Below are 14,720 nucleotides of genomic sequence, written 5' to 3'. Positions count from 1 at the left end.
GAAAGGCTGGACCAGGATATTAAACTTGGTAATCAGCTATGATAATGAATGGCGAAGCAGGACCAAAGAGCCTCCTCCTCTTTACTAGTATGTTTCTGTATAAATGGCCTGGACTGGATATTGTGGTAGCTTGACCATAAAAGGTAGTTGAAATGCGTTAATTTTAAATTTAATCTTCTTTAATATATGAAAATAACAAAGTTTAAAATACAGCATGGATTCAAAAATGGGAGCAGCTAGTTAATCATTGGAATAATAGTAACAAAATAGAATTGGAGCTAACAGCAGCTATATACCAATGTACACAGGTGACAACAGCTAAGGATGTCACAGCACTTACTGATGACATCAGCGAAAGATTTAAATAAGGAGAAGGGGACTGGAGAAGGGGGCAGTGTACGGAGCTATTTTGGAAGAGGATAAAGCGAAGTGGGAGGAAGAGCTGGGAGAGGTTTTAGAGGAGGGGGTCTGGTGTGAGGTGCTCTGGAGAGTAAATGCCTCCACCTCATGTGCGAGGTTGGGGCTGAGACAGCTGAAGGTGGTATATAGAGCGCACCTCACGAGGGCGAGGATGAGCCAATTTTTTGAAGGAGTAGAAGATGTGTGTGAACGTTGCGGGGGGCCCCCCGCTAATCATGTTGGTATGTTTTGGTCCTGTCCAAAGCTAGGGGAGTACTGGAAGGAGGTTTTTAGGCTAATTTCCAAGGTGGTGCGCGTGAAACTGGACTCGGGTGGCCATATTCGGGGTGTCGGACCAGCCAGGGTTGGAAACGGATGCGGAGGCAGATATCATAGCCTTCGCCTCGTTGATCGCCCGAAGGCGGATCCTGCTGGGATGGAGAGCAGCCTCTCCGCCCTGGCCTGGCGGGGGGACCTGTTGGAATACTTGACCCTTGAGAAGGTTAAGTTAGAACTGAGGGGAAGCTCGGAGGGCTTCTACAAGTCATGGGCACTATTTATGCACTTTCAAGAACTGGATAACATCAAACATTAGTTTGGGGGGGGGGGGCTGTGTATATTATGGATGACTATGGGTAATCCCTGATTCCTTTTTGTCATTTGTTTATGTAAACATGCGGGCTGATGTTTGGGGGTTGGTGGGAGGATGGGATTGTTGTTATTGTGGGGTTTGACACATTTGTTGCTGATTATTGTTTTTTGGTGGTGGGTATAAATTCGGGAGAAAATGTGAAAAAGGAGGAGAATAAAAATATTTTAAAAAAAATAAGGAGATGCATAATAATAAAACTTGGGACAGATATAGAAGTACGGTTTCAATGTTTACAGATGACACTAAACTTGGCAACATCACAAACAATGAGCATGTTGATTGTAGCCTTCAGGAAGACATATGTAACATGGTGGGCCACTTGGCAGGTGCAATTTAATGTGTTGAATGTGAAGTGATACACTTGGGAGAAATAACTTGGAGAGACAGTTTCATCCAAATGTGCTACTTTAAGGAAAGGCATGTGTAAGATCAGCGGGACCTTGGAAGTGCATATTCACAAAACTCTGAAGGTGGCAACACAAGTTGAAAAGGTGGTTAAGAAAGCATATGGTTATTTGGTTTTGTAAATGGAGTCATTAAAGGCTGAATCATGGAAGTTGCTCACCCTTACAAGCTGGAGCATTGTGCGCAATACCTGTCACTACACTTCAGGAAGGAGGTCAAAGCACTGGAAAGGCCCGTAGAACTTTACTAGATTGACACCAAAGATGAGGAACTTTAGTTACATTGAGCGATTGGAGAAACTGGGATTGTTCTAATTTCATCCATGCCTTTGTCACCTCTATACTTGACTATTTTGGCATACCCCTGGCCAACCTCTCGGTCTACCCTCTGTAAACCTTAAGTCATGCAAAACTCTGCCCGTGTCCTTACTTGTGCAAGTCTTGTTCACCCATCACTCCTCTGCTTCTTGACCTGCACAGACCTTGTTATGCAATATCTTGTTTTTAAAATTTTCATCCTTATTTTCATATCTCAATATCTTTGCCTCTGCTAGTCTCTGTAAACATCCAGTACTCGCAACCCTCTGAGACTTGTGACCTTTTCTAATTCTGGCCCCTTGAGCATCCCCAGTTTTTTGTCGGTTCACCACTAGTATGCCATGCTCCTAAACTGTGGAATTACCCTGCGAAGCCTCTCCATCACACTCCCCTGAAAACCTACCTCTGACCAAGCTTTTGGTCATGTGCCCTAATATTTGCTTATGTGGTTCAGTGTGAAATGTTACTCTGCAACACTCCGATGAACTAGCTTTGCATACACTATCGCATTGAAAAGCGAAACATACAATTCCTTCTGGCTGAGTTGGCAGGACAGCAATTTGGGATGCTGAGCAAGGCCAACAGCACGGTTTCAATTCCCTACCAGCTGAGTTTATTCATGAAAGCACCGCCTTTTCAACCTTGCCCCTCACCAAAGGTGTGGTAATCCTCAGGTGAAATCACCACCAGTTAGCTCTCCTCCTCTCTCCCTTCCCCTCCCCCCGCCCGCTCTCAAAGAGAAAAACAGCCCATTATCATCTGGGACTATGGTGACTTTATTGTACTTGGTAAAGCAGAGAAGGTTAAGAGGAGCCCTCGCAGAGTTATTAAAAATTATGGGAGGTAATATGCAGACAGATTATAGAAAAATGTAGGAGTAATAGGGTGGTTGTGATGGGAGATTTTAACTTCCCCAACATTGAATGGGATTCGTGTAGTGTTGGAGGCGTAGATGGAGCAGAGTTTGTAAGGAGCATCCAGGAGAGTTTTTTAGAGCAGTATGTAAATAGTCCAACTCTGGAAGGGGCCATACTGGATCTGGTATTGGGGAATGATCCCGGCCAGGTGGTTGATGTTTCAGTCGGTGATTACTTTGGGAAAAGCGATCACAATTCCGTAAGTTTTAGAATACTCATGGACAAGGACAAGAGGGGTCCGAAAGGAAGAGTACTAAATTGGGGAAAGGCAGAGTATAACAAAATTCGGCAGGAGCTAGGGAATGTGGATTGGGAGCAGCTGTTTAAGGGTAAATCCACATTCGAAATGTGGAAGTCTTTTAAGGAAAGGTTGATTAGAGTGCAGGACAGACATGTTCTTGTGAAGATGAAAGATAGAACATAGAACAGTACAGCACAGAACAGGCCCTTCGGCCCTCAATGTTGTGCCGAGCCATGATCACCCCACTCAAACCCACGCATCCACCCCACACCCGCAACCCAACAACCCCCCCCCTTAACCTTACTTTTATTAGGACACTATGGGCAATTTAGCATGGCCAATCCACCTAACCCGCACATCTTTGGACTGTGGGAGGAAACCGGAGCACCCGGAGGAAACCCACGCACACAGGGGGAGGATGTGCAGACTCCACACAGACAGTGACCCAGCCGGGAATCGAACCTGGGACCCTGGAGCTGTGAAGCATTTATGCTAACCACCATGCTATCCTGCTGCCCGCTTTAAAAAATGTGCTCATCTAGAACATAGAACAGTACAGCACAGAACAGGCCCTTCGGCCCTCGATGTTGTGCCGAGCCATGATCACCCTACTCAAACCCACGTATCCACCCAATACCCGTAACCCAACAACACCCCCCCCCTAACCTTACTTTTTAGGACACTACGGGCAATTTAGCATGGCCAATCCACCTAACCCGCTCATCTTTGGACTGTGGGAGGAAACCGGAGCACCCGGAGGAAACCCACGCACACACGGGGAGGACGTGTAGACTCCGCACAGACAGTGACCCAGCCGGGAATCGAACCTGGGACCCTGGAGCTGTGAAGCATTTATGCTAACCACCATGCTACCGTGCTGCCCCTATGGCAGAAATGGCAAGATTAGGGAACCATGGATGATGGGTGAAATTGTGAGACTAGCTAAGATGAAAAAGGAAGCATACATAGGATCGAGGCAACTCAAAACTGATGAAGCTTTGGAGGAATATCGGGAAAGTAGGACGAATCTCAAATGCGCAATAAAGAGGGCTAAAAGGGGTCATGAAATATCTTTGGCTAACAGGGTTAAGGAAAATCCCAAAGTGTTTTATTTGCATGTAAAGAGCAAGAGGGTAACTAGAGAAAGGATTGGCCCACTTAAAGACAAAAGAGGGAATTTATGCGTGGACTCACAGGAAATGGGTGAGATTCTTAATGAGTACTTTGCATCGGTATTCACAAAGGAGAGGGACAAGACGGATGTTGAGGCTAGGGATGGATGTTTAAATACTCTCGGTCAAGTTGTCATATGGAAGGGGGAAGTTTTGGGTATTCTAAAAGACATTAAGGTGGACAAGTCCCCAGGACCGGATGGGATCTATCCCAGGTAACTGAGGGAAGCGAGGGTCGAAATAGCTGGGGCCTTAACAGATATCTTTGCAGCATCCTTGAGCATGGGTAAGGTCCCGGAGGACTGGAGAATTGCTAATGTTGTCCCTTTGTTTAAGAAGGGTAGCAGGGATAATCCAGGGAATTATAAACCTGTGAGCTTGATGTCAGTGGTAGGCAAACTGTTGGAGAAGATGCTGAGGGATAGGATCTATTCACATCTGGAAGAAAGTCGTATGGGGTTCAGGGTGTACTAGCTAGATGGATAAAAAACTGGCTGGGCAACAGGAGACAGAGAGTAGTGGTGGAAGGGAGTGTCTCAAAATGGAGACGGGTGACTAGTGTTCCACAGGGATCCGTGCTCGGACCACTGTTGTTTGTGATCTACATACATGACCTGGAGGAAGGTATAGGTGGTCTGATTAGTAAGTTTGCAGATGATACTAAGATTGGTGGAGTTGCAGATAGCGAAGAGGACTGTCAGGGAATACAACAAAATATAGATAGATTGGAGAGTTGGGCAGAGAGATGGCAGATGGAGTTCAATCCAGGCAAATGCGAGGTGATGCATTTTGGAAGATCAAATTCAAGAGCGGACTATATGGTCAATGGAAGGGTCTTGGGGAAAATTGTTGTGCAGAGAGATCTGGGAGTTCAGGTCCATTGTACCTTGAAGGTGGCAACGCAGGTTGATAGAGTGGTCAAGAAGGCATACGGCATGCTTGCCTTCATCGGACGGGGTATTGAGTACAAGAGTTGGCAGGTCATGTTGCAGTTGTATAGGACTTTGGTTCGGCCACATTTGGAATACTGTGTGCAGTTCTGGTCGCCACATTACCAGAAGGATGTGGATGCCTTGGAGAGGGTGCAGAGGAGGTTCACCAGGATGTTGCCTGGTATGGAGGGTGCTAGATATGAAGAAAGGTTGAGTAGATTAGGATTGTTTTCGTTGGAAAGACGGAGGTTATGGGGGGGACCTGATTGAGGTCTACAAAATTATGAGAGGTATGGAGAGGGTGGATAGCAACAAGCTTTTCCCAAGAGTGGGTGTGACAGTTACAAGGGGTCACGATTTCAAGGTGAGAGGGGGAAAGTTTAAGGGAGATGTGCGTGGAAAGTTTTTTACGCAGAGGGTGGTGGGTGCCTGGAACGCTTTACCAGTGGTGGTGGTAGAGGCGGGCACGATAGCATCATTTAAGAAGCATCTAGACAGGTATATGAATGGGCGGGACCAGAGGGAAGTAGGAGACAGGTTTAGATAAAGGATCTGGATCGGAGCAGGCTGGGAGGGCCGAAGGGCCTGTACCTGTGCTGTAATTTTCTTTGTTCTTTGTTTGTTCTTTGTTATATTGTGACCAAGTAGGGAAGTAAATGTTTCCTCTAGAAGTACACCAGTAAGCAGAGGTGGTAGATTTAAAATAATTGGTATGAGGACTAGGGAATGTGAAGACATTTCTTCATGCAGTAAATTGTTAAGATCAGGAGCACACTACCTGAAATGTTGGTAAATCAGATTCCATAGGAGTTTAATTAACAAGGGCTAATTTACAACATTGAGGTGCGGGATTAAATTGGACAGTTCTGCCAAAAATCTGGCTCAGACATAATTGGCCCAGATGTGTGTAAAATTGCAAGATTAACTCTTCATGGATTATAATTAAAGTGCCCCATATCATACCCAAATTCATCCTAAAAAAAAAAAAAAAAATCCCAAATTGTTTATTCTCCCACTTGATTACTACTTTAAATTGTAGTAGTTTGGGGCTGTAATATGCTTTCAGTTATGTAATTTCTGTCTCCTTTCTCCAGGGAAATATCAGTCGCCAGGAAGCTGTCAGTATGATCCCTCCTTTGCTGCTTGACATTAAGGCTCATCATAAGGTACTATAGATTCTTGTTTATGTACAAAAATAATAGTTCTGTACAGAAAAATGTTTAATTTCTCCTTTGCGGTCAGTATTTCAAAATAAATCGCCTGAATTCTGCTACATTTGAAAATCACTAGAGAGTGCAGTTATGTTACTACTTTTTGAATCATTGTAAAGTAGTTCTGGATCAACCTAGATATAACAGTGTAATTCGGTGCTGAAGCCATGAGGTATATGGCACTTGTCAGTAGATGATGGACTCTATGTCAAGTCACCTAGCTTACTTTCCGTTTCTGCATGGACCAATTTGCACTGCGAAAAATCTATTATGTTCTGTGAAAATGGACACAGCCTTCTGGAAAGTAGATTTTGAAAAAGCAATTGGTTTTATTCTGTGAAAGTTTTTGAGCTCCCTTGGAGAGAACATTGAGATAACGGTGTACTCTTTCTGGAGTAGCATTGAGGTGAGACCAAACAGCTTCCTCTTCATGCAGGACTTTAGACGTAAATGGCTTCTTACAACAGTTCAGCAGCTTATTGGATTAGATTGGATTTGTTTATTGTCACGTGTACCGAGGTACAGTGAAAAGTATTTTTCTGCAAGCAGCTCAAGCTGTTGATTTACCTGTTCTCAGGTCCTGATCTGCAAATGAATAAATGTTTTAGTTTCATAATTTGTGACGGTGGAATATGAGCCATCTCTGGGTTGTGAGTCTGATATCCTAAATTATACACTTTATTTCCCATAATTGAAGGTGTAGGAGTACTATTTCAATGTTTACAGATGACACAAATCTTGGCAACACAGTTAGTGAGCATGTTGATAATTGTCAGGAGGACATGGACAGTTGAGATGTGAAGAGACTCGACAGGTGCAATTTAATGTGGTACGTGTGAAGTGATGCACTTGGGAGAAATAACATGGAGAGGCAGTTTAATCTATTTGCTACTATGTTAAGGGTAGGATTGTGGAAGATTTGAGACACTTTGTAAGTGTATATTTACGAACCGAAAAAAAAATCAAGGACCATTGACCAAAGTAACAACAGGTTGTGGAAATTATAAGTTTGGTTCTCAGAAGTGTTATCTTTTGTTTCTTGTTAGTAATTATGAGCGAAGTGCTTTCTATAAAGCACTTTCTATAAAGTTGGGAGTAATTGAGGTGAAAGTTATTTGGTGTGAAAGAGGAAATCCAGCTTATTGGAATGTGTGAAGGAGATGAGCAAAATTTGATGGAGATCAAATTGTAAAATAACCAAAAGAATGTGGAAAGCCTGAGGTTAGATCTGCCAAGAGGAAGAGGTTGTAACTGTTGCTTAGACTTGGGGATTTATAAAATATGTTCTTCCTGTTTGCCAAAACACATTTCTAATTGTTCATGTAAAGGCATGGATTCAGTGATTCAGCCATTCCCTTAGAAAGGAAATGATTCAAAGCTATTGATTTATGTTTTTATGAAAATCGAGGAGAGTTGTAGAATTCCACCTTCAAAATCCATTGCCATAAAGCAACATTTGACTTTGTCATCTTTAGTCAGTGGTCTTAAATGATGTACCCGAGTGAAATCCAAATTGTAACTCTTGGACAGTATGTGGTTTCTGAACTTAAGAATTCCGATGGCTGAGTTCAATTTTCAAAATGATGATGATTCTCTTCCAGGTAGAGAAGTTGGAATGCTGTCAACTAAACTTTATTCTCCATCTCACAAATGTTTTGCTTTCAAAGTGTAATTTGTTGGATTTTATTGTTGCGTGATGTTTGTTTGTTGGCAGCTTCATAGTTGAATTATACTGTAAATTGAGTGAACATGTTAATGTGCAAAGTTTTTGTTCCTTGTTAGATTCTTGATATGTGTGCAGCACCCGGATCAAAGACTGCTCAGCTGATTGAGATGCTGCATTCTGACATGAATGTTGCTTTCCCAGGTAATTAACCTTTTTCTGATGGAAGGGCATTCAAATTTTTCAGTGTGGAAGATTTCACTTCAGTATTTGTTGCTTTATAAAAAAAACGACCTCCTGCTACAGCATTAAAGCCTGTTAATGGAAATTTGCCATTTCAATTCAGTGACCTACCCAAATTAAAAGTGAGATGTTTGTTAATCCTGATTCAGCATGAATATCAAGTATTTTTCAAATGGATCCTTATGTTCTGAATTTGGTTTGATTTTCAATTTCTTTAATGATTATCTATGTCAGGTTACATTGCAAATTGATTTCCCTTCGCAAACATTTCTCCAAAATTGACCTCTTAAAATGTTGAATTATAAAGTAGCGAGACACAAAAGTCAATCAAATGAAAAATGCTATATACTATATTTCTGTGTTAATGTTTCTGACTATACGCAAACAGACAAAGTATATTTTAAAATGTGTTCCTTTTTTTTGGTCTTAGGTTTTCTAATTTATGTACTTAAAATGTTGCTACTGGTTTACCTCTATTTAATTAGAATTATCAGTGCACTTTCCCTTTTGCTTCTAGTAAAATATGATGTATGTTTTCAATCAGCATGGTTTATTTGTTTTACAAACAAGTGTAGAACATAAATTGCTTTTGTGCGACTACAATCGCCAACGGCTAGTGGGAGGCCTAACTAGCTCTTTGCGTATTACCTGAAGCATGATCCAACTTGATGGTGTTAGTAAAACTGTTTATATTTTTACTTTCAACATATATTATGGCTTTTATTTATCCCCAGTGATGGGGAAGTGGGGTAGTTGAAAATGCACACAGAATCACAGCTGCTGAAACATATTCAGGCTATTTGCAACCATTTACTGATCACGATGTGAGATTATTTTAACACAGCTAACATTAATTTGGAAACTAATCTTAATTCTAGACAAACTAAATTGGATTTGAAGCTGAATTATTTGTTCCTGAAATGTTGAGGGTCAACTTTGGAGTGGTTGGATTAGTAAACAGTTGGGCTTGATCCATAAATTGCAATTTTGGCAGATTTGATTCATGGGTAGCCCTAAATCTGCAATTAATTTCTCCCGCAGTTCATCTTCGAGGGGCACCAATAAGTTATAATAAGGGAGTTAAAGCTATTTTTGTTTGTTTTTTATTTAGCAGAATAGGACGGATTATAAATACTATTTTATGATGGTGTAAAGAACCCCGCTGATGTTAAAAGGGAGGGCATCCACAAAACCCAGAAAGGTATCTTGGAACCCCTGTTCTTAGTGGTGTACATTTTCAATTTGGAATATTGTGAGAAAAGACCTGCAAACCAGGGAGGAATAGTCCAGTTGTTGTGATCAATTAATAAGATAAGATTTATTAACCTAAATGGGCAAAAGAACACAACAAAGACTATAATATACTATAACACTTAATTGCACAAAGGGCTATATACACACGCGCCGTATTACATGAAGTTACTCCTTGGCTCCCAAAGGCCCCATTGTTCCCAAACAGTATCAAATATTATATAACTCTATGAGCTTAATCCAGCAGATAATTGCCACACACTGCTTATTTGGCCATGTTTGGGAAAACTATCTTCTGTTTCAGAAAAAGAGAAATCTTATTGATTCAAGTTTTGGAGCTCAGCTGAGTGCTCGTTTAGCAATAACGTTTCGGGCGACTGTTTCTGCAGCTGGGTGTTGCTGTGATGGTAGTTGCTGCTATGTTCCTTTCCCCAATTATGCTTTGGATATATCATTCTTTCCTTTTGTTACCCACGCTGTGGAGCCGGTTTTTAGCACATATGTGTAATTTTCCTTATCTCCCCACTTTGAAGTTACCTCTTCTATATTGTTTTCTCCTACTCACATAGGCAAACACTTGCTTTTCTCACTGAAATGCTAATTTGCTTATCAAACTCCCTGCAGACAGTTGCCCTTATCAACCCCCTTTTATAATTCATTCTATCCCAATTTCACTTTTTAAATCTTAAATTTCCCTTATTCTTAACAGTGGAATAAAGGAAGATGCAAGCTAAAGCTAATTTCCTTTTGACCAATAGAATAATATTCCGAAGCATCTTTTGAACGCTGAAATAATCATGGCGCATAGACTGAAAAAGTGATGTTTCAACAATGCAATATTTGTACTTCACTTTGATCACATTTTAATACTGGGATACTAATGTTTTATTTTCTTTGTTTTGTAAGAGGGTTTTGTGATTGCTAATGACGTTGACAACAAGCGGTGTTACCTGTTGGTTCATCAGTCAAAGCGCTTGCACAGCCCTTGTATAATGGTAGTAAATCATGATGCATCAAATATACCAAGATTACATATGGTGGACACCGATGGTCAAAGGAACATTCTCTTCTATGACAGGATTTTGTGCGATGTACCATGCAGGTACAGTAGACTTTTTCTATGGTGTGAATGCTATGAGAACGTATTGCTGTCTTTTTAGAAGCTTTCAGTGATTCCTTCATTGCAGCTAAAAATGCAACATTTTGGTTTCATGTCATTCGCAAATGCAAATTTCCACAAGAATTCTTTTTTTAAACAATATTTTTATTCCGAAATTTTCAATTTATAACAAAAAGGTCAATTAGATTTATACAATTCTTAAAACTTTGCGGGCAGCACGGTGACACAGTGATTAGCATTGCTGCATTAAAGCGCCAGGGACCCAGGTTTGATCCAACCTTGGGTGACAGTCTGTGTGGATTTTGCACATACGTGCCCTGGCCATGTGTGCCCTGTGTACCACTTCAAACTGAATCAATTTTAGTCTTGCACATGAGAATGTAAAATTGATTCTATGTAGAGCCTCAAGCCAAACCCAACTCTTTCTCCCATTTCCCCATTACGTCCTCCAGTGCAACCCTCGCTCTCTCCATCAACTGCCCATATATATCTGTTATCCTCCATTCATCTATCTCATCAAAAGACGGCACTTTATCCATAAGAGAAGGTGCCAGCAACCGAGGAAATGGAAGAGAGTCCCTTTCGCACAAAGATCTGTACCTGCAAATACCTAAAAACATTCCCTCCTGCGAGTTGGAACTTCTCCACCTATTCCTCCAGCCCCAACAAACCTATACTCCAAGAACAAATCTGTAAATCTCTCAGCCCCCACACACTCCTAGATCTTAAATTGCATCCAGATCAGCTGGTTCCTACAGATCGGCACCGGAAGTGACATGGACTCTAATTTAAAGTGCTGTCTAAATTGGTTTCGTATTATCAGACAGGCTGTTACCACTGGGCTCTCACAGTACCTGGCCAGAGAATGGAAGAGGAGCAGTAACAAGTGCCCTCAAACTTGAACCTAGACAGGAAGCCTCCTCAATCTGCCCCCAACCCGATCCCAAATCCTTGACCCACCCCTGCATTTTCTCAATGTTTCCTGCCCAGTAATAATTAGGTAATGCCAACCCCTCCGACTGCCTATCCCTCTGCAGGAACACCCCCCAAACCCAGCGGGGTCTTGCCCATCCAAGCAAAAGTCGAAATTAACTTATTGACTCTATTTAAAAAAAAAAGATTTAGAACGAAAGGCTGGAAGACATCGAAACATAAACAAGAACCTTGGAAGAATGTTTATCTTAACTATCTGAACCCTTACCACCAAGGAAAATGGAAGGGCATCCCATCTCTTCAGGTCATCATTCACCCCCTCTACCAAACTGGTCGGGTTTAACTTGTGTAACAAGGCCCAGATGTCAGCCACCTGTATTGGCAGGTACCAGATACTAATCCTGGCCAGAACAGTTGCCTCTCCTGACCAACCCCCTTCCCCGGAGGGTTCACCGGAAAAACCTCACTCTTGTCCACGTTCAATCTTTATCCTGAGAAGGCACCAAACTTTCTAAGCACCTCTATTATCCTTCCCACATTAAGAGAGCTGGTCTGTGATATACAGCAATAAATCATCCGTGTATAGGGGCTCCCTACCTCCCTTCTCCACCCTACCAGCCAGTGTAATGGCCAACATTTCAGTTGCCAAAGTAAATGGTAACGGGGAAAGTGGACATCCCTGCCTTGAATCCCTATACAACCGAAAGTATTCCGAACTTAATGCATTGGTACGAACACTCTCTCAGTTGGGGGCCACAAAATGAATTTAGACCCAAAGCCAAAGTGCCCCAGTACCTCAAAAAGGTACCTCCACTCCACCTAATTAACCGCTTTTTCCACGTCCACGGAAATGATTACCCATTTTAGAAGTCTCCTAATCTTGGCCGACAATTGCCGGACATTTACAAAACCTGTCTGATCCTCGGGTGTTATCACCGGCAGCCACCCTTCTAAACGAGTGTCCAACATCTTGGCCAACAGCTTTCCATCAGCATTCAATAGAGAAAGATCTGGGCTTCTGTTGCAACGACCGGAGGACCCAGTCCACTTCAGCAGGATTTGTGAAGAGCCCCTCGCCCACTAGCTTCCCAAACACCTTCAGCACATAGTCAGTGGTATTCACACCTTCTATGCTCTCTGGCAGCCCAATGATCCTCAAGTTATGAGATCTGGAGCAATTCGCCAAGTTGCAGACCTTGGTCTTCAATATATTCTGCCCTCCACCAATAGTGCTTCCTCTGCCTCCAAGGAGGCAATCTGATCACTATGACCCATGACTGTCTCCTCCACCTTTGGAATTGTTGAGTCCTGTACCTCCAGCTGTTATTCCATCCTGTCCAGAGTTTCATGAATGGGCTGAATAACCTTTGCCAGATCGTCCGTGACCTCCTGCCTCTGTTTCCTGAACTCCGTCATCAGGAATTCCTCTCCGTTGTCCACTGAGAGGGCAGCGACGCACAGAGATCTACGCCATTCTTTCTGTCCTGTGACACAAGGTCCTTCTAAGTCACATGAGGGTCCCTTGCTTGAATTGTTCCTCATGTGCGACTGTTCACCTCATGGCCCCCATTGGGAATCTCCTTCCACACTGATTCATGGTAATTTCATACTTATCCTTTTTTAAATCCTCATATCTACATGTGACACTTCACCAACTTGTTATCAAGAGGAGGAAATGTAATTCTATTTTGTGTGGTGTAGTTTGCCCTTTTTATTATGTTTTATGTTTGGACTTAAACCTTTTAAGTCGATGCTTCCTTTGGTGGTGGTGAAGGTTAAATAGTGAAGTACAGACTGCTCGCAGTTAGAATTTTGAGAGCATTTGCAGGATGTTAATGTCACCTGAAGTAATAGTTTTGAGAAATAATTAGTTGCTGCAAAACATTGAAGATGTAGTTTATCACTTTTCTTTATGTAATTTCAGTACATTGTTGAAAGGAAGATAATCCAAAATCCCATCCAAATAAGTCTTTTGTAGGAAAGGATAAAATTCAATATCTTTTGGTGTGCGTATGTGTGACGTGTTTATATACACGACTCTCTTTTGTACACTAATATAGCTGCTAGGTTGTGTGAAGAGAAGTCCAGATTTTCTTTTTTTGTTTTCTCCCTAACTATGGAGAATAGTTTGCGACCTCCGCTTTGCATTCTTCTGCTATATTGCATATATTGCATTGAAAGGTGGACTTCTCTTTTCTGAACTTTGTTTTGCCATTCCAGTAGCCAATTGTTCATCCAAAACTATTGTATTGCTTTAACCTGCAATGATTTTAGGAAAAGCCATTTAAGCAGTACTAGCCATTGAAAATTTAACTTTTGCAAAGTACAGAATTTGGTATTTGAGGCATTCACCACTCACTCCCTGTTAAGCTGATCTTATGATCCTGGACCAGACCCCATCATTTGCTAGGATACCGGGCAGGCATGCCAATCACTTGTTTTTCAAACTTGTAAGACTGTAAGGAAAGGATGCTTCACTCCAGGAGTGATTCCATATTAAAACAGACATTATTATTAACATAGTATTAAACTACATTTAACAGCACAGAAATATAGCTTACAATGACTAATTAAACAGTTTAACAATAAAATGAAAAATTCCTAACTGCTACCTCCTTTATCTCCAATCAAGCAAACCACATCACGGGTCAAAATCCACTTTTAAATAAACTTGGAACACACAGGATTACTTGCCAATCTCTGAATAAATAATTCATTTTTAAAGACTGTTTGGAGAGAGAGAGTGATCCTGTCAGGAAACAGACTACAGATTCTTGTGTGTCAGAATATTGCTCAACCTGAGAGACCTTTGCTGAAGCTGCTGTTCAGTTCACAGCCACATCTAAACTGACTAAGCTAGAAACCTGGCTCCTCCCATTACTCCATCAACTTTATCACACTTAAATCCCATTACCTAATTATTAATTATGTGCTCCTCAGAAATGATAACGCCCATTAGTGTCTCCTTTCGACCATAAGCATTGGTTTGAAATAACAATGATCTCACTTTTACAACATCTTAACTGCACCCTTTTGCAATCACAGTAGTATCTGTCTTTCTTCTAAACCAGAATTTAAAAAGAATACTGCAGCAGATATGTGCACACTCTACCCAGACAATTAAAACCATGCTGCACCAGATACATATATATACCAAAATCTTACATTCATCAGATGCATGAAAATGCCTCTGTCCAGGAGGATAGAGATACCTGCACCATAGTTTTTTGCCATACAATTTGCCACCAGATACTGCTTTCCTGT

The 14,720-nt window shown here is 41.7% G+C and overlaps 1 protein-coding gene across 1 annotated transcript in view; it reads left to right on the top strand.

Moving 5' to 3' along the window:
* nsun2 (NOP2/Sun RNA methyltransferase 2) overlaps positions 1-14,720 on the top strand; it is a 76,647-nt gene that overhangs the window by 19,715 nt on the left and 42,212 nt on the right. The window contains exons 5-7 of the mRNA XM_038797194.1: positions 6,130-6,201; positions 8,029-8,113; positions 10,310-10,505. Of these exons, the coding sequence (XP_038653122.1) occupies positions 6,130-6,201; positions 8,029-8,113; positions 10,310-10,505 (353 nt within the window). The remainder of the gene's footprint in view (positions 1-6,129; positions 6,202-8,028; positions 8,114-10,309; positions 10,506-14,720) is intronic.

This window comes from Scyliorhinus canicula, chromosome 5, assembly GCF_902713615.1.
Source record: "Scyliorhinus canicula chromosome 5, sScyCan1.1, whole genome shotgun sequence".
Lineage (NCBI taxonomy): Eukaryota > Metazoa > Chordata > Chondrichthyes > Carcharhiniformes > Scyliorhinidae > Scyliorhinus > Scyliorhinus canicula.
This window is presented reverse-complemented; position numbering and strand designations above follow the sequence as displayed.